Genomic DNA, 18,130 nt, shown 5'->3' with positions numbered 1-18,130 from the left:
GCTTGGAACTAGATTCTTGAGATCCCTTCCAACCCTGACAGTTCTATGATTCTGTGATTGACTTTTGGCTTATATGAGTGGCCATAAGGCTATTCCTAACAGGTTATTCATAATGAATCACAGAATACATCTAGTTGGAAGAGTTGTCAAAGATCACCCAGTCCTAACCTCGACTCAGTACTGAAGGGTCAACACTAAACCATGTCCCTAAGCACCAGAAAAGTGGGTAAATGTGGTGGGCACAATTCCTGTGTGGTACACAAGCTGCTTACACACAGTGTGGAAAGCAAAGATACCTTCAGCAAGGAATCCCACTAAAATGCATCTCTGAAATCTCCTATAGGTGAGAAGGAGGAGACTCACCAGCCCTGCTCGATTCACCCAGCAGCATACTCCCCTTTGCAAGGTAGCCTTGGGAGAGCCTAGAGTTCTCATTTCACCTCTTGTCTCAGCAGATTGCACCCCCTCTCTTTCTTGGGGATGGAGTTGCTTTCATCACCCTCTGCACTTGTGATAAGGCAAACCATAAATGGCTGAGAATTCAGGTTCTTTGGATAAGCAGCCTAAAATTATCACTATATAAAGTTGAGCTCGTAGGTGTTTCAGTTTGCTCTGCAGTGGAACCTAAGCCAAATTTAATTATAGTACATTGTAAAACAGATGCAATCTTCCATAATATTCTAGAATTACAACAGAATGACTTTGTATTGCTGGATACTTTTTTTTTTTTCCATTTGTTAATATTTTGATAGCTTTATAAGTCTAGAATATTCTGGTTTGGGAGTTATTCCCATGGCTCCTCCTGTACCTATAGCAACATAAGCTGCTGCTTTCCTGGTATGCATGTACTTCACTTGTATAGCAATTTAAATATAAAAGTAAAAAAAAAAAAAAAAGTTAGACTTTTAAAACTTTGAAGTGCAGTCCAAGCATTTAGATTAGTGTCTGCTTTGCAGACTGCTCCCCAGACAAAATAATTGCAGCATTTTTCTTCTGTAACTGGGGGCGAAGTTGTTTCCTGGCCTTGAGATGTAGGAGACATTGAAAGGCGACTGCACGTTGCCTTTTTCTTGATTATATCTCTATGTGAAGGAATCTTTCAACATATAATCCTTAAAATATTGATCTTGCAGAGGAAGCCTGGGACTAGAAGGGATCGTCTGTCATCAAAGGTGCCACTCACATGGCATCCTGGGAAGACAGTGGTGGAGTTGTGTTGCAGGCTCATTGATCTCACCTCTGCTTTTCCCCCTGCTTGCTGCAGGGAGTCTCAGGGTGGGGTTAGCACAGCTTGCTCCACACAAATATTTTAGGGTCCTTTAGTTTTCAGTTAATTATGTTTCCTGTCAGCAATAGGATTGCCTTATGGTCCTTTGAGGTGCGCTGCCAAGAGGGAGACGCTGGTGAAAGAAGCTCTGGAGATGCCGAGTGCAGAGCTCCCTCATAAACCAAATAATTTCTTTAAACATTTGAATAAAGGCTGACAAATAGAGCTAATTCCAAATGCTCCCTTTTATTAGTTGGACTGGTTTTGTTTGTTTTTTTTTTCCTTTCTTTTTTTGGAAATGCTGATATCCTAACTGTAAACTGTATTTAGTATATTAGAGAAATTCTGCAGCTGATTGTAGCCTATAAAATTTATATACCGATGCTCCCAGCATTTGAGTTTATTGAGGTATAAATACTAGACTGTGTTGGACTATATAGTTCAGCTGCTGCTTTGTTATATTTTTCTGAGCCTTTTTTTTTTTTCTTCTTCTTTTATTTCTGTGATACTCAAGACAAATAGTTTCCTGGGTTTGATTTCATCCTGGCATTTTCCAGCAGGCTATTTCTTAACAGTATAGAATTCAGCAAGATGAATAACATCCTCTGTTTACCGTTTACATTGTAAAAAAGCAAAACTTCTGTTTAAAGAAAGACTGTTCCAGATGTCTCCAGACAGTAGGAAATGCATGTAGTATACAGTGTAATAAAAGAGCAAACATAGCAGAAGGATTAAAAAGTGATGCATGTTAGCAAATGGTCTGATTATAAACACCAGGGTTGCTGTTGACTCACACACTCATATTAGGTGAGTAACATTTGCATGTGAACTAATAACATTTAACTTGAACAATACATTTCCTTAGGACCAGGACATTCTGCATTTCCAAGTCATCTTTTAAAACTTCCCTTTTTTTCATTTAATTTGGATTAGATTTCCTAAAAGGGAATGAGCATAAAAACAAACAAACAAGAAGTAAACCATGGAAACTAAATGTAAACCAGATATATCAAATCAAAACTATGAAAGCCATAGTTTTCATAGCCCCTTTTTCCTCAAGTATAATATAGAGGGAGGAAAAAAATCCAACTCTTTGTGTTACTTTGTTGATCTCAGCTGCTAGCTCGTTGCCCCACAGCGGCAGCTGCAGGTTTGCCTCCTATTGCAGCCACTCTTTTATTCTTTTAAATCCCAGCCTTCTCATCCACACCTGATTGGCTGAGTAGATCACAGCATTGACCAGGCTGGAAAAGACCTTTGAGATTATCAAATCCAATTTATCACCCAACGCCATCTAATCAACTAAACCATGGCACTAAGTCTTATTTTAAACACTTCCAGGGATGGTGTTCCACCACCTCCCTGGGCAGCACATCCCAATGTTCAATCACTCTGTGAGGAATTTCTTCCTAACATCCAGCCTAACCTTACCCTGGCTCAGTTTGAGACTGTGTCCTCTCCTTCTGTCTCTGGTTGCCTGGGAGAAGAGACCAGCCCCCTATCTATGACTACCTTTCAGGGAGTCATAGACAGCATTAAGTCCTCCCCTGAGCCTCCTCTTCTCCGGGCTTTAATATTCCCAGCTCCTCAGCCTCTCCTCATAGGGCTTGTGCTCCAGACCCTTCCCCGGCCTTGTTGCCGTTCTTTGGATGCATTTGAGCAACTCAACATCTTTCTTAGATCCCTTAGATGATTTGAGAACATGGTCTAAAGAGCAATTGAATCAACAAGAGTCTTTAATGTTGAAAGGAGCGTTCTTTATAGATATAGTGTATTGCAGGAAGGAGGTTTGACTTTGGCAAGAGGAGAATGTCTTTGATGTCAGGGTAATTTGGTACCAGCATCATCCCTGGGTGAGGTGGAGGGAGGAGGAGTTGCTTTCTGTGGGGACTGTTAAGGAGAGGACAGACAAATTCTAGGCAAACATCTGCCAGGTGAAATTTTGTCATGGAATGGACTGTCTGACCCTTATTTCCAATGAGTTCTGTGTCAGTATTTGAGACAATGGTGTCAGCATGCTGATCAAATGCTACTTACAGCAGCCCTGCATTGCTGTAAAGGTTGTTATCAAGTGCTTTGGGAATTCAGGTTTGTAAGTCTGTTTTACCTTTCACTGTTTGCTTAAACTCTTCTTGATCATTGTTGTCTATCATTGTCCATGGGTTTCAGATGAAATGTTAAAGCAGTGTTCTCGGGCTGGTTCAGTGCTAGTTTCCCCTCTTCATTTGCCTGAGCATAATCCCCTCAGATGTGAACTATGGAAAGACACCTGCTGAAGTGCAGAAATGGTATCATCAGGAAATCACATCAGTTTTCTGGAAGGTCATCTGAGATTATGCTATGGAAAGGTCAGGGGAACACAAGGGACAAGAGTCACAGAAAACATAGCACAAAAATCATCATTCTTTTCAAAAGTAATATCTAAGCTCTCTGTGTATTCAGTGGTTGGGTAATGTTGATTGAGAGCCTGGGCTCTGCTCTTGCCTGGCTTTTTTTCCATTTATGTCAGTTGTATGTAGTTGGACCCTCAAGAGAACATGCTAATAGGATTAAAGGCCTGATGCAAAAGGAAATTATCACACAGCATTATTTTTTTTTTCTTTTTGTTGCATAAGCCAGATGTTTGACCAGGGGTGCCTATAAGCTTACCCTAATTCTGTCCCTGTGTTCTTCCCTTGATCCCAAGGAAACAGCTGTGTCACAGATCACTCCAATTCACAAGGACTTCAGAAGTGGAGGCTACACAGGCAGTGACTGCAGGAACTTGGAAGAACACCATGAAAAGATCTCAATTCTCTTTGCTCTGTTTACAGTGCAGGAGCAAAGTAAACAAAACCCCAGCCTGAGCATAATGGCTGCTTTATGTATGAGCTATGTGCTGCCAAGAGAGCCCAGGGTACATCTTTGCTGAGCTGTTTTGTAATTCTCATCACCTCCCTTCCTTCTCCAGATGTGGATGAGTGCATGGTGGTGAATGGTGGCTGCCAGCAGGGTTGTGTCAACACACAGAGCTCCTTCTATTGCCAGTGCCAGGCAGGATTCAGGCTGCACGCTGACGGCCGCACGTGCATAGGTAAGTGAATGTTAACAAGCACTTCAGATACTTCAAAACATATTTCTCTATGCTAAACCTATCTTGGTGTACGTGCAAAGGCTGGTCGAGTTGGCCAGAGATATCATTATCCGTTTCAGTCCAAGCATCTTGAGAGAATTCAGGCGTTTCCAAGTTTGTTCCTCTTTTTTTGTGTGTGTGTTAACAAGGCACTGGTGGTGTCCCATGTTTCTATGATCTAATCTGGTGACATTTTCTTCTGGTTTGCAGCAGGCATTAAAGAAACAGAGGGGCCTTCATTTCAGATGAAGTTTTCTTGAATTTTAAGCGTTTTTAACTTATGCCACATCTCTCTGCATGTTTCAGCACTGTCCTGGGCTTGTCTGCTCCCATTACTCTTCTTCTTACTTGGTCTTCTTGCCTATTTTTTTTCTGAGAAGGTACAAGCAAGCAATAGTGAAATCTGGCAGAACACTGCTCTTCTGGTTAAGCAGTCCCCAAAATGCATCTTGAGTCTTCAGTGATGAAGACATACAAGACCGTAGTTTCCACTTTAAGGTTGGTTTTAATGTGACTTACTATAGGTGAGCATCTCCATCAGACCACCTGGGCTGGGATGCAATGAGCTTTCCTAGGTGGTGGCCTGGACAGGGGCAAAATGATGTCATTAAATGGGTTGAGAGGTGAGATGGTGAAGTAAAATCCCTGTGACTGTGCTACAGTGAACAGGGCAGAAAATCCTCCTGGGAGGATCAAGAGCAGAGGCCAAGTGTGTGAATTACACAGATAATTTTGTGAGTATGGTGCTATGGACTGGGAGCTAGAGAGGGAGCTCTGAAAGGTTAATGAAATACTTAAGTATGCACTCAGAGGTCTTCCCTAGTTTCCAGTGAGTGCCTGAAGAGAAGACCTATCCTTCATCTCTTCAGCCTTTGCTGTATGTTGAATTTTTGAGGTGAAACAGTAATGCAGAATTGTCTGCTTGGGTCAGGATTTTATTTTACTTATTAGACACCATGAGAAGTATGGAATGGGATCGACTGAAAATTCTTCCAAGGCATACTACAGGAATGTTTGTGCTAATCCTTTCAACTCACTCAGGAGGGGTGCCCATGCTTGTGAAGCTGAGAGTTTTGAACACTTTTCCTGAGATTCTGCTCATGCTGTGGGCTGATAATTAGGGTTCTATAGATTTTTCAAAAGCTCCTTGTTCTCACAGAGGTTCTATCCCCTTGGATCCATTCCTCTGTATCTTTAAAAGGTTGCACTGCTCCTGAACATTATGGATAAAAGGGGATGGGGGAGAGAGATGATGGCTGAGGGGACTGCAGCATCTCTCTGTCAAGGAAAGGCTAAGAGACCTGGGGCTCTTTAGCCTGGAGAAGAGAAGGCTGAGAGGGGATCTTATAAATGCTTATCAACATCTAAAGGGCAGAGTCAAGAGAATGGGGCCAGATATTTCAGTGGTGCCCAGCAATAGGCACAAAGTAGAACATGGGAAGTTCCATCTGGACATGAGGAAAACCTCTTTCCTGTGAGGGAGATGGAACACTGAACCAGGCTGCTCAGAAAGGTTGTGGAGTCTCCTTGTCTAGAGAGTTTCAAAACTCAACCAGATGTGATCCTGGGCAACCTGATCGAGATAGGGGAATCTGCTTTAGCTGAGAGGTTGGACTTGATGATCTCCAGAGGTCATTTCCAACCATTCTGTGATTCATCCACTGAAGTCCTGTTTGTAACATCTCAGTTACAACTGATACCACATTTCCCTTACTCATTCAGCAAAATTCTTTCTGCACTCCTCTGTGGTGCCCCCAAACAAAACAAAAGACAGCACATGAAAACAAATAACAAAAGAAGTGGCAAACCAAACTGATCAGATATCTTTAAATCAGTTTTAAAGAAATCAATTCCTGAATGCTTATAGAGCATGAGCTGGCTGCCAGCAGCATCTCAGCAGCTATTCTGCTAATCACAGAATCATTTTGGTTGGAAAAGACCTGAACAATGCTCACAGTTGTGCTGACAGACATCTACTGCTGGTCAGAGGTATCCTATTCCAAGAAACAAGCAATAGAAATGAGTAGGAAGAGGGTGAATATGATCCCAAAGACTTATACCCTGGTTTTCAAATTTGGGTGAAAAGCCACTGAACAACAGTCTGGAGTTTATCCCTTGTGTGGTCAGGTAATGAGAGCACCATGGACCTCAACAGTTCAGCCCATGACACAACACCCACTGATGTGCTGGTCGGGAGAGCATTAGCAGCTCTGCCATTAAAAATAAACCCTGTGTTTGTCAGGTTGGACTCTGAGCCCTAAATAGATCATTCTGCAGAGTTAATCCTCGATGCTGATAAAATAATAAAATAAATCAAGCAGACTGTCCTTGTGCTGCAGTTCAATCAGTACAAAAGTCAAGTTGTTGAATTCTGCAAAAAGGATTAAAATGTTCTCTCCTGTGGGAAGAAGAAGAGAGGAGGATGTTATTTGTTTAAATTTGTAAGCCTGATTTTAGGTAATATGAGAGGAACAGTCAAGTATGGTAAGGCCACATCTGCAGAAGCTGTTCACTCACAGTTTGTTCATTGTTTCAGTTCTTGCACAAAGTCCCTTGGTTGTGCTTAACATCAGCCAAATATGTCATCAGTCATTCCTGGTATTATCACAGCAATAAATTTACTGCTGCAACTTGAACGCAAGCTGTACGGTGCTCAAGCTATGGGAATAATGGTTTTTATTTAAAGAACTTCCCCTTTTAGGTTTGTTGGGATTACCACATACAGAGACTTTTGGTGGTTTGGAAGTCAGCTGCAGTTAATCACAGAATCAGAATCATTAAGGTTGGAGAAGACCTCTAAGGTCATCGAGTCCAACCATCAACTCTCTACCACCACAGCCACTAAACCCTGTCCTGCAGTGCCATGGCTGCTTATTCTTTTGAATGCCTCCAGGGATGGTGACTCCACCACCTCCCTAAAGAGCCTGTTCCAGTGCCTGACCACTCTTTCAGTGAAGAAATTTTCCTAATATCCAAACTAAACCTCCCCTGGTGCAATTTGAGGCCATATCCTGCTATTACTTGGGAGAAGAGACCAGCTCCCACCTCACTACAACTTCCTTTTGGAGAGTTGTGGGGAGCAATAAGGTCCCCAATTAAGTCTCAATCTTTTCTTGATTATCCTTGTTGGAGGAGAAATGGGTAAGGAAAAAAAGAAAAATAAGTAAACCCAAAGTGGTTCATACTCAACTAGAAACAGTAGTGGGTTTCTATAAATTAAGAATTTCTTTCCCTGATCAGATCTGACCAGGGAAGAACCAAAGTGAAAGATGTGATATCTGAGGTATGTTAGCCTCTCAGAATAGTCTTATTTTCAGCTGTGATGCAGAGGAAATTTTATACCAAAAAGGACTAAAGTGGATTTTGGTCTGGAACACCTCTGCTATGGCTGAGGGAGCTGGGGTTGTTCAGCCTAGAGAAGAGAAGGCTGTGGGGGGAACCTTAGAGCTGCCTTCCAATAACTGAAGGCAGCCTAAAACAAGGCTGCAGGGGGACTTTTCACAAGGGTGTCTGGCAACAGGACAGGAAGGAATGGTTTTAAGCTGAGGGAGAGTAGGTTTAGACTGGATCTTAGGAAGAAGCTCTTTAGCATGAGGGTGGTGAGAGATGGAAATAGGCTGCCCAGGCAGGCTGTGGATGCCTCTTCCCTAGGTGTTTTCAAGGCCAGGCTGGATGAGGCCTTGAGAAACTCAGTCTAATTGAAAGGCAATCCTGCCCATAGCAGGGAGGTTGGAGTAGATGATGTCTAAGGTCCCTTCCAACCTAAGCCATGCTGTGATAAACACCAAAAGCAGTCATCGTGGCCACTAAATTTACCTCTGTAGTATGTAAAACCTTCTGAGGACGCAGCGTAGTAAACTTTGCTCAAGGCACAAATAATCAAGCAGCTCAGTTTGGGGTTGTCCTAGCTATGAAGGTCATCAGAAAGTAGGTTTTCACTTTGCAAACACAAGTTTTTGCAAGAAGTTATTAAAGATACTTAGCACAATGCTCAGCTCTCTTGGCAGTATCTCGGAAATTATCGAGGAGAAAATGAAATAAATCCTGAGAAGAGAGACAGGAGCAAGTTTCAGTGAGAGCTGCTATCATGATAATGGATCTACACAATACTGAGTGGAGGATATTGAGTCCAGTTTCAGCTGTTTAGACAAGACACCAAAATAAATGGGTCTAATAAGCTCTCATGCATTGGAGCACAAGATAGTTACTAATTGATGAGGACAGAGAGAAGCTTTTTGTGCAAACCAGCAATCCAGGAGTGCTTAGCACTGGGGTGGGGGCACTAACTTCTCGCGCTGACCATTGGGGATGGAGTTAGCCTCTTCTACTGCACCAGTTTGTACATTCACTTTTAAGCACTTGTCTGATCAAGAAATAAACTCAATAATGTGCTGCTCTTTTGAACTAGTGCAGCTAAGCAGGAACCTCCAGTGCTTCAAACAGGGCTTGCATTAGCAATAATATTTCTTCTGCTGTTTAGGGGATGTAATGAGCTCTCCCACATACCAAGAATAAAAAGGGACTGTGCTCAGAAATTAGCTGTTTATGGAAGGAATAAGAAATCAGGATCCCTTTAGAGAGGCTTTTCAGACAAACCCAGCCCAATTTTCTGTTTTGTTCATTCTTCCCATGTCTTCTTTTGCTTTTTTGGCAACCCTGTATTTCTGGGAGCCAAAGTGCCAAAATCACTTTTGAGAGGAAGCAGATTTTGCAGCCTTGATGGCTTGGAAGTCTCCCATACATAAGGAAGTAGATTGATCTTCTTGCAAGATATTCAGCTTACATTTGAAGAGTCAAAAAGCTAAGATAAGCTACTTTCTGGTGTGATTCTGTGGAGGATTACTGAACTGGTGTCACAAGCTCCCTTCAGCTAGTCTGGTCCTCCTACTACATCATCACTGTGTGTTTGGATCCTGACTAACTGCTTTGCTAGTATGAACCTCAAAAGGCTTTGAAGAAATCAGTTTGCCATTTCTCCTGCTCTCATTAGAAACTTCCCCTCTTTCTATAAGGCAAACAACCTCTAAAATGGGTTGCCTTGCTCAGTGAATAGTGAGTGAAAGTAAAACTCTTTCCTCTTGAGCCCTTTGATGATCTCTGATACTTTGTGCCATGCCAGATTCTTGTCTTTTTCGATGCTCCTTTTCTTTCTTAGATTTTGCTCAAATATCAAGTTCATTTTCAGATGTATGTGCCAGGCTGAACACTCACTACAGATGAGCTAATTAGAGTAACCAAAGGTAATGCTGTCCAATTTTGGGTTTTTTTAATGCCTTGATAATGTTAATGCAATGCGTTTAACTTCATTAAAGTTTAACCATGAAGTGTCTGGAAGGCCAGAAACTCAGAACATGCTTGCTGTAGTATTGGGCTGTGGTTTTGAATTGATATAAATTCATTGTCTTCACTGGAGTTTATTCTTGTTTGAGCTCCTAGAATTGAAAGCAGAGTCTTTAGACCCTCATTCCTCTCTGGTGCCAACTGTTATCTTTGACTGCCTTTCTGTAAAAAAGCTGTTGAGATGCAGGGTTTTGTGGAGACTTTCACACACCAAGGCTCTTCATAGAGGAAGCAACAAAGAAAATATCTCAAATCTATAATCTGTTTTTCCACCTAAGCACAGCATGTGTGAAGTTACATTTCTTCTCATTAGTAAGGTTGGATTTCAGGTGGTGGAAAACACAGGTTTGAAGAGGCTGTGTGTGCTAACCCCCTGGTTGCTGTGTATACACCTAACTGTGGCTTCATGCTCAGGGTCCTTGTACAAATATGACCATTGTTATAAAAAATAATGGGTTGAGAAATTTCTCAACCACGGACAGATCCTTGTCTTCCCTGCATGATGCCTCCCACCACTGTCCCCTTTCCTGCAATGCCACCTCCCTCATTCAGCGTCACTGATCAGCATCATTATCCCTGGCAAAGAGCCTGTTAGAACTCTGCAATCTCTACAGCAGGGCTGGTTTTCTACCCAGCTTCAAGAGCAAGTGTTTGAAATCAGAGGACATGTTGTATTTCTGCCTGAACCCCACACATGTTTACAAACAGGTAAAGGGTGAGTGCCAAGAGGATGGAGCCAGGCTGTGCTCGGTGATGCCCAGTGACAGCACAAGGGGCAATGGGTGGAAGCTGAGGCATAGGAAGTTCCATGGAAACATGAGGAGGAATTATTTCACTGTGAGGGTGACAGAACACTGGAACAGGCTGCCCAGGGGGATTGTGGAGTCTCCCTCTCTGGAGATATTCAAGGTCTGCCTGGATGAGTTCCTGTGCGACCTGTTCTAGGTGACCCTGCTCTGGCAGAGGGGTTGGACTGGATGATCTTTGGAGGTCCCTTTCAGCCCCTAACATTCTGTGACTGTGATCAGCTCAGGCCTCCAGCCATAAGCCTCTTCGAGAGAGGTGGAATGAAACTCGTGACAGGGCTCTCCCTTTTCCTGATCCAAGATGTGCTCCCGGTGCCTGGCAGCTCAAGCACAATCCATCCTGTTCCTTCCCTAGTGCTCTTCTCATGGAGTCTGGCATCTCCTCTCACGTAGCCCACGTGATGCCTCCACAGCAGATGTGATGAACCTGGCTGTGGCTGCTGGAGTGATGCCTGGCTCCCCAGCCACCATCAGAGCCCCGTGCTGGGCCATGCTGCCCAAGCTTTTGGGGTGGGAGTTTGCACCCATCCCATTGTGGCTTCAAGGCCTCCAACATTCTCAGTATGACAGGTTGCTGCTTATCTCCCCTTCCATCCAAACTGGCTCATGCCCAGGAAAGGAAGGAGAAAACAGCACTGTTAAAAATCGAGCTGTATTTTCTGTCACTTGCAGCTGATTTAAGGCGGGTTTCATCTTCTGAAATGTTTTCATCTTATTTGAATATTCTTGCTGAAAAACAAGTCCTTGGATACAAATGTGCAGCAGGCTTTGAGCGTCTGAGGTCTTCTGTATCTCTGGGGAAATCAAGCTGCTTTCAAGTTACGTTGCTGACCGGGCAGGAGGTTTGCATGCACAGGTGGAGCTCAGAATGCAGGGTCAGGGCCAATATGCAGTGAGGCATCTCCTGGCTGCTGCTGTGTGTGCATCCATGATAATGTATAAATTTGCTTTTCTTTTTGTCTGCTTAGCACATACCTGACTGCACAAACTTGGTATTTGCTCATGGGTGACACAGGGTGAAATGCCTCCTGCAGCAGTTTTTGTGGCCAGTGTTTCCTTAATGCTTGTTACAGATAAGCAAATTAACAGGAATATTCCTAAAATAAACATCAGAGCTCTTTCCTGACTTGATTGGATCCAGAGTTTCATGCTTTCCATGATGGACCAAATAATCTTCCTAGTTACTCATGGAGAGAATTGAAACATAGAATTGTTTTGGTTGGAAAAGACCTCTAAGATTGAGTCCAACCATCAAGCCAACACCACCACAGCCATTAAAACATGTCCTGAAGCATCATGTCTACATGTTTTTTGAACACTTCCAGGGACAGTGACTCCCTGGTCCAATGCTTGACTGCTCTTTGAGTAAAAATTTTTTCTTAATATCCAACTTAAGCTCCCATGGTGCAAACCGGGACTATTTCCTCCAGTCCTAGCACTATTTAGTAGGAAGAAGAGGCCAACCCCCACCTGCACTACTCCTTTCAGGGAGCTGTAGAGAGCAGCGAGGTCTCCGTTCAGCCTCCTCTTCCCCAGACTAAACAACCCCAGTTTCCCCCCAGTTGCTCCTCATAAGATTTTTTTCTCCAGACCCTTTACCAGTTTCATTGCCCTTCTCTGGGCATGCTCCAGCAACTCCATGTCCTTCTTGGAGAGAGGGGCCCAAAACTGAAGCTGGGATTTGAGATGTGGCCAATACATTCGTGCTGTTAAAATACAGATGGCTGCAGCCCTGCACATGCTCACACTTCCATCCATCCATCCCAGTAACAGGTTCAGGAGCTCCATCTTATTTTTACATGCAGTGTGTGAATAGGTGTGGGTGTGTGTTAATGTCTTTTGGCAGGAGGAGAAATGTTTCTCCAGCGGCCAGGGATACACATTGAACAAAAGAGAATATTAATTTGTCTGGATAAAAGAAAGAAGCATCTTTAGAGATGTACTGAAGAGCCTCTTGTTCCTTGTGGTTTACTTTGGAAGCCTGTCCTGCAGAGCTTGTGACTCCAGTCATTTGCAGCTTCTTGTGCATGACGCTGAGGAAATCAGCCTGGAAGACAATTACAATTAGTATTATTTTTTCCAATTAATGATACCAAGGATGTAAAAACCAAACCAAAACAACAAAGAGCAAATGCTGGTAGGGCTGCTCATTTTTATTTCCCACCTCTCCCTTCCTTACCTCAGTGGATTCTGGGGTGCTTTGGTGCTGTCAGATCAAAGGGTGGCTGTACTTCAGTCAGCATTAAAGCTCTTAGATCTCACCTGCCTTTCGTCGATGTGGGACTCTGTGTCAAACAAGCACCATGAGGAGGATGGGGAGTAGTCACCCAGGGGATGGGGACAGGTGGATTTGTGAAAGCTGTTTGCTGAGCTTTGTGTATTTTTGCTGTCATTTATGTATTTAAAATAAGAAATAAGTTGCTTAGGTTGTTGACATGCCTTCCTTCAATGCTTCCGTGGCTCCAGCCATCGATTCCTGCAGCGTTAACAAGGGAGGCTGCGAGCAGGAGTGCATTCAGCTCAGTGAAGACCACTACAAGTGCCAGTGCCAGCCAGGCTACCAGCTGAAGAGGGATGCCAAGTCCTGTGAAGGTAAGTCACAGAATCACAGAATGCTGGCAGTTAGAAGGGACTTCTGGAGATCTAGTCCAACCTCTCTGCTAAAGCAGGTTTGCCTAGATCAGGTTGCACAGGAACGCATGCAGTTGAGTTTTGAATCTCTCCGGAAAAGAGGCTCCTCAATCTCTCCATCATCCTCAAAGTAAGTTCTCCTTCAGTGCAAGTGAAACCTCCTGTGTTCTACTTTGTGCCCGTTACCCCTTGTCCTATCACTGGGGACCACTGAAAAGAGCCCAGTCCTTTCCTCACAGCCTCTGCATGTGATAGATTTGTAAGATCCCCTTTCAGTCATCTCTTCTCCTGGCTCAACAGCCCCAGATCTCTCAGCTGTTCCTCCTTATAAAGATGCTCCAGTCTCTCAGCATCTTTTTAGCCTACAGTGAGCTCTTTCCAGTAGTTCTTTGTCTCTCTTGGACCGGGGAGACCAGAACTGGACACGATATTCCAAGTGGGGTCTCACAAGGACAGAGTAGAGGGGCAGGAGAACCTCTCTTGACCTGCTGGCTATGCTCTTCTTAAAGCACCCCAGAACACCATCGGCCTTCTTGGTCACAAGAGCATATAGCTGGCTTGTAGTGAACTTGTCCACCAGCCCTCCCAGGTCCTTCTCCACAGAGCTGCTTTCCATTATGTTAAGCTATGTGCCACCTGCCTGGAGACACAGATAAAAAGCAATTTCAAAGAACCCAGGGTAGTCCTTCAGGTCACTGTTTCATTCCTGTTTCACCCTGCTTGCCAAAAGCAGCTTTAGGGATCACTTATTAACAATATTATAATAATCTGTGTTTGAGCTGTGAAGTTCATGTCGGTTCACACCTTCAGAAAAGATTTTGGCCTCACAGACCTCTGGCTGATCGTTGCACACCGACAGTGATGCCATAGGTCAGGAACTGAGTCGTGGTTTAATTTGAACATTACATTACTCATCAGGTTGTGTATAGGCTTGGCAAGCACACCCTGTGTTATCTGACATAAAGCTTTTTCTTTATCTACTCTTGGCGTATGTTCCTCCTAATTGCAGTTCTGATTCATTCAGCCACCCCTCTGGGTTTCTAAGCACTCAGAACAGAAATGCTACCTTTGGGGTTGATTTTTTAGTTGGGTTTCTTTCTTTCTTCTTCTTCTTTTTTTTTCTTTCCTCCCCTTTCTCATATATCTTCACATATTCATCAGTTTTTAAGGCACCCCCCCCTTTCCCCCAACACAAGAGCACACACATGGTACCTTTGAATATGCCAGAGACAGATAGGGCCAAATTTATGGATTTATTGCGCTAAAATTCCTGTCACAAAACCGTTTCCATATGGCTCCTCTTCTGCTCAAAGATTTGATGTGCTGTGTATGAAGTGTAAGTAAATCCTGCTGTTCAGCTTGCTTCTGATTCATGCTGTCTGCAACAAGCACTTGGCCTTCAGTTTTGGTCTCCCCACGTCCTGCCCTCCGCAGAAACTCCATGCACTGTGCTTCAGGAGTATCTGTGGCTTGCTCTCTACTCCTCTGTCTCTCACAGGGTGGCTGAGCTTTGTCCCTGAGACTGTCAGAAAGAGTTAGGAAAAGGAGAGTGTTAGTGGGGACAGGACATCAGAGACCTTCCTTTGCTGTACTTCAGCCTGTTTCCATAGTGGGGACAGGACATCAGAGACCTTCCTTTGCTGTACTTCAGCCTGTTTCCAGACCTCTCATGGCTCCTCTGGCCTCTTGAGATGTCCTTGGCCAAGCCATCTGGGCATGCAGACCCCTGCATGGAAGGAACTTTTGGGTGATTTTTATGGTGTTGTGGTGGGACAGAAATTGGATCAGCAAGGGAATCTTCTAAATGCTTGTAACTATCTAAAGGGTGTCATGAGGATGGAGGTGAACTCTTTTCTTTAGTGCCTAGTGATAGGATAAGGAGCAATGAATGGGTACCAACTAGAGCACAGGATGTTTCACTTGAACTTAAGGAAAAACTACTTTGAGGGTGACTGAGCACTGGACCAGGCTGCCCAGGGAGGTTGTAGAGTCTCCTTCTCTGGAGACTTTCAAAGCCCACCTGGACACATTCTTGTGCAACCTGATCTAGGCAAACATGCTTTAGCAGGGGGCGTTGGACTAGATGATCTGCAGAGGTCTCTTCCAACCCCTACCATTCTGTGATTTTTTTTGAGTCTATGATCCCTGGTTGGTTAGAAGTTGTCCCTTGGGCAGTAATGGAGCAGTTCAAAATGTTCATGTATTGCTTCAAGGTATAGACCTTGACTGTAGTGACTGGTGACTAGTGACTAGTCAGCAGTGACTGGCTGAGCTCAGCAGCAAAACAAGTAGTCCTGATCCCCTAATTGGTGAGGTTTTGCCACCACATAAGCAGCTGTGGCCATTTGCTCCCTTGCCTCATGGGGCTAATGTGGGTCAGCCACTCATCAAAGGCAGCAGTTCATCACCAGCTAGTAATTATGAACAGTGGAGGAGGGACAAGGTCAACTTGATCTGTGGGTGAGACCTTATCTGGAGCTTGCACACATCTCTGGCTACCTCTGTTTAGGGTGGTGTAAATCAAAATATGATAGTACAAACCCCCCAGCAGGACAGCTGTGGTCAGAGGAAGGAGGTTCTGTCTTGAAAGGGGAGCTCAGCTGGCAAATGAAGACTGAGCAGCATACCTTAGCAAATAAACACCTCGGTGAGAGAAGATTTGTGCAGGAGCAAATGAGCACAGAATTATCATGAAAATACTTGGGCTGGCAATTAGAGATGTTTTAAGTAGAAAAAGTGGGAGGAGATGAGCCTGACTGCTTTTGATTTTCAACCAGAAGAGATGGCTACTGTAGTGCTAGTTTGGATGGAGAAACTTACAACTTCAGGAAGGTTTTTCCTACAGCAGGTGTAGCTGTGCTGCAGGTGTGGATTCATCCTGGCTGACTCTTTGGGAGCTAATGCTGCATCTTGCAGTCCTGAAAGGCTGTTTAGAAGCACTCAAACCTAGCAAGGTGGTGCAGCCTTCAGGATGAAGGCAAAGTGATAGGATGGAGTGGTGTGGCATCAGATGAAGTGAAATAGCTACTCTGAGGCTGAGAGATACATGGATGTGGTCAGCAGTGGCTGTGATACTTGTATGAGGGGTTGGACATCACAGGATGTGTGCTAGAGTGAATTCTCCATTGAGGTGTCCAAGGATGGCAAGGACAAGTATCTCTGAGTTTCCCTTCTATAAATCAATTCTATTTCCACCTCTACAAAAAGGAAATTCTACTCTTTACCACTTCATGTTTTCTCTAGTGTAAAGCCATTGTTGCTGTGAGCAAGGAGGTTAGCTTGAGAAGGCTCAATTATCTCTCTTCAGGTGCTATGGCAGATAGGACTGGAGACTGTGTTCTTTACAACCTTGCAGTGAAGGTCTGGAAGGTCCACAGCGCATGCAGAGCCCATACCAAGGCTTCACCAAGAGCACTGTAATCATAGAATGGTCTGGGTTGGGAGGGAGCTCCAAACGTCAGCTAGTCCAACCCCATGTTGTCCATGGCTTTTTCAGATGAGGTTTCCTGGGTGTCCTTGGATGCCTAGGAAATGAAACAGATCCAGTAAAATTTTTAATAGTGTTTAACAGCTTGGAACCGAGCTTTGTAGGCTGGAGTCTGTTATCTACTAAAGTTAAGTCAAACAATAAGAGCCAAATGTGTAGGAAAAAGAACACTAATGAAATATTTTTAACTTGGAACCTGCCTGTAACAGGAGGGAACAGATATGCCAGTGGAAAACATGTCAATCAGTGCTTGCCTCATGTCCTGAAGATCTTTGCTTTACAAACTTTTATCTTGTCTGAGAACTTCCAAGGCTGCTCTCTTTGTTCAAATTACTGTGTTTTACTAACATCTGCCCTATAAAGTGTTGTTTGCTTCTTGTCATGTCACAGAGGACTACAAGTTTTACTCTCTGCTGTAATCTTTCTCAAAATTTAAGCTCTAGATGCTCTGGAAAAACCTTTCTAATGTGCAGGTTTCACAGATGCTGTTTGATAGTGATGTCACTTAATTTAAGCAAGTAGACAAAGAACCAGCAAATAACTCAGCATCTCATATCAGCAAGGAACAAGTTCTTGCTTGAAGCTAAATTCCTTTGTAGACCACATGTTGTTGAAACTGCAGAACCACGTTGTCAGCCTTGAAAGTATCATGTAGGATGAAGTGCTGCTGTCCCTTGGAAACCTATTTGCAACCTATCATGCTGAAAGTCCAGCAGAACGTTTCAGTTCTACATCCTTAACAGTGATTTACTTATTTATTCATTTTTAAAAATGTTGTCAGGTCAAGCTCTCAGCCTGCAGACCTGAACAGTTGTGTTCTTGAGATGACAGGAGGTGAAGCCAGGGAATATGAAGGTGTTCTGGGGCAACACCTTCCTTTGTCAAGCAGTGGCACAAAATACCACTGGCAGCACAGAAAACTGAAAAATGGGGAAAACAAACCCCATATTTTAAATGCATCTATAAAATAGAGATCTTTCCCTCCTATTCCTTTCTCCTACATAACTATAGGTAGGTATGTAGGTGGTTAGCCACTGGAAGAGCAAAGCAGCAAGACCTAGAGGAAAACCCTTCCTCAGGATTGCTGAAACCCTGACTCTGATGCCAGTGCTGTTGAACTGGTGCTGACTTTCTTCCTGGTGCCCTGATAGAAGCTGGCTTGTACAGAGCTTCAGATGGCAAGTGAAGGAGATTAGGCATTAAGAAGTTCTTCACCATGAGTGTGATGAGACACTGGAACAGGTTTGCCCAGGGAGGTGGTGGAAGCCCCATCCCTGGATTTTTTTAAGGCTGGGCTGGATGTGGCTCTGGGCAACCTGATCTAGTGGAAGGTGTGGGGGTTGGAACTAGGTGATCCTTGAGGTCCCTTCTAACCCTGATAGTTTTGTGATTCTGTGATTCCATGCTAGAGGCCAGTGAAGAATGTTAGTCAAGTGGCTCAAATTGGTCAATAATTAGTAACAAGGCTCAAAGTGAATTAGGGCTTG

General features: G+C 43.8%; 1 protein-coding gene across 1 annotated transcript in view; it reads left to right on the top strand.

Moving 5' to 3' along the window:
* LOC128970528 (multiple epidermal growth factor-like domains protein 6) overlaps positions 1–18,130 on the top strand; it is a 230,828-nt gene that overhangs the window by 138,363 nt on the left and 74,335 nt on the right. The window contains 2 exon segments of the mRNA XM_054385757.1: positions 4,218–4,340; positions 12,992–13,117. Of these exon segments, the coding sequence (XP_054241732.1) occupies positions 4,218–4,340; positions 12,992–13,117 (249 nt within the window).

This window comes from Indicator indicator, chromosome 13 (assembly GCF_027791375.1).
Source record: "Indicator indicator isolate 239-I01 chromosome 13, UM_Iind_1.1, whole genome shotgun sequence".
NCBI classification, from domain to species: domain Eukaryota; kingdom Metazoa; phylum Chordata; class Aves; order Piciformes; family Indicatoridae; genus Indicator; species Indicator indicator.
The sequence above is the reverse complement of the archived record's forward strand: the minus strand, read 5'-3'. Positions and strand labels throughout refer to the sequence as shown.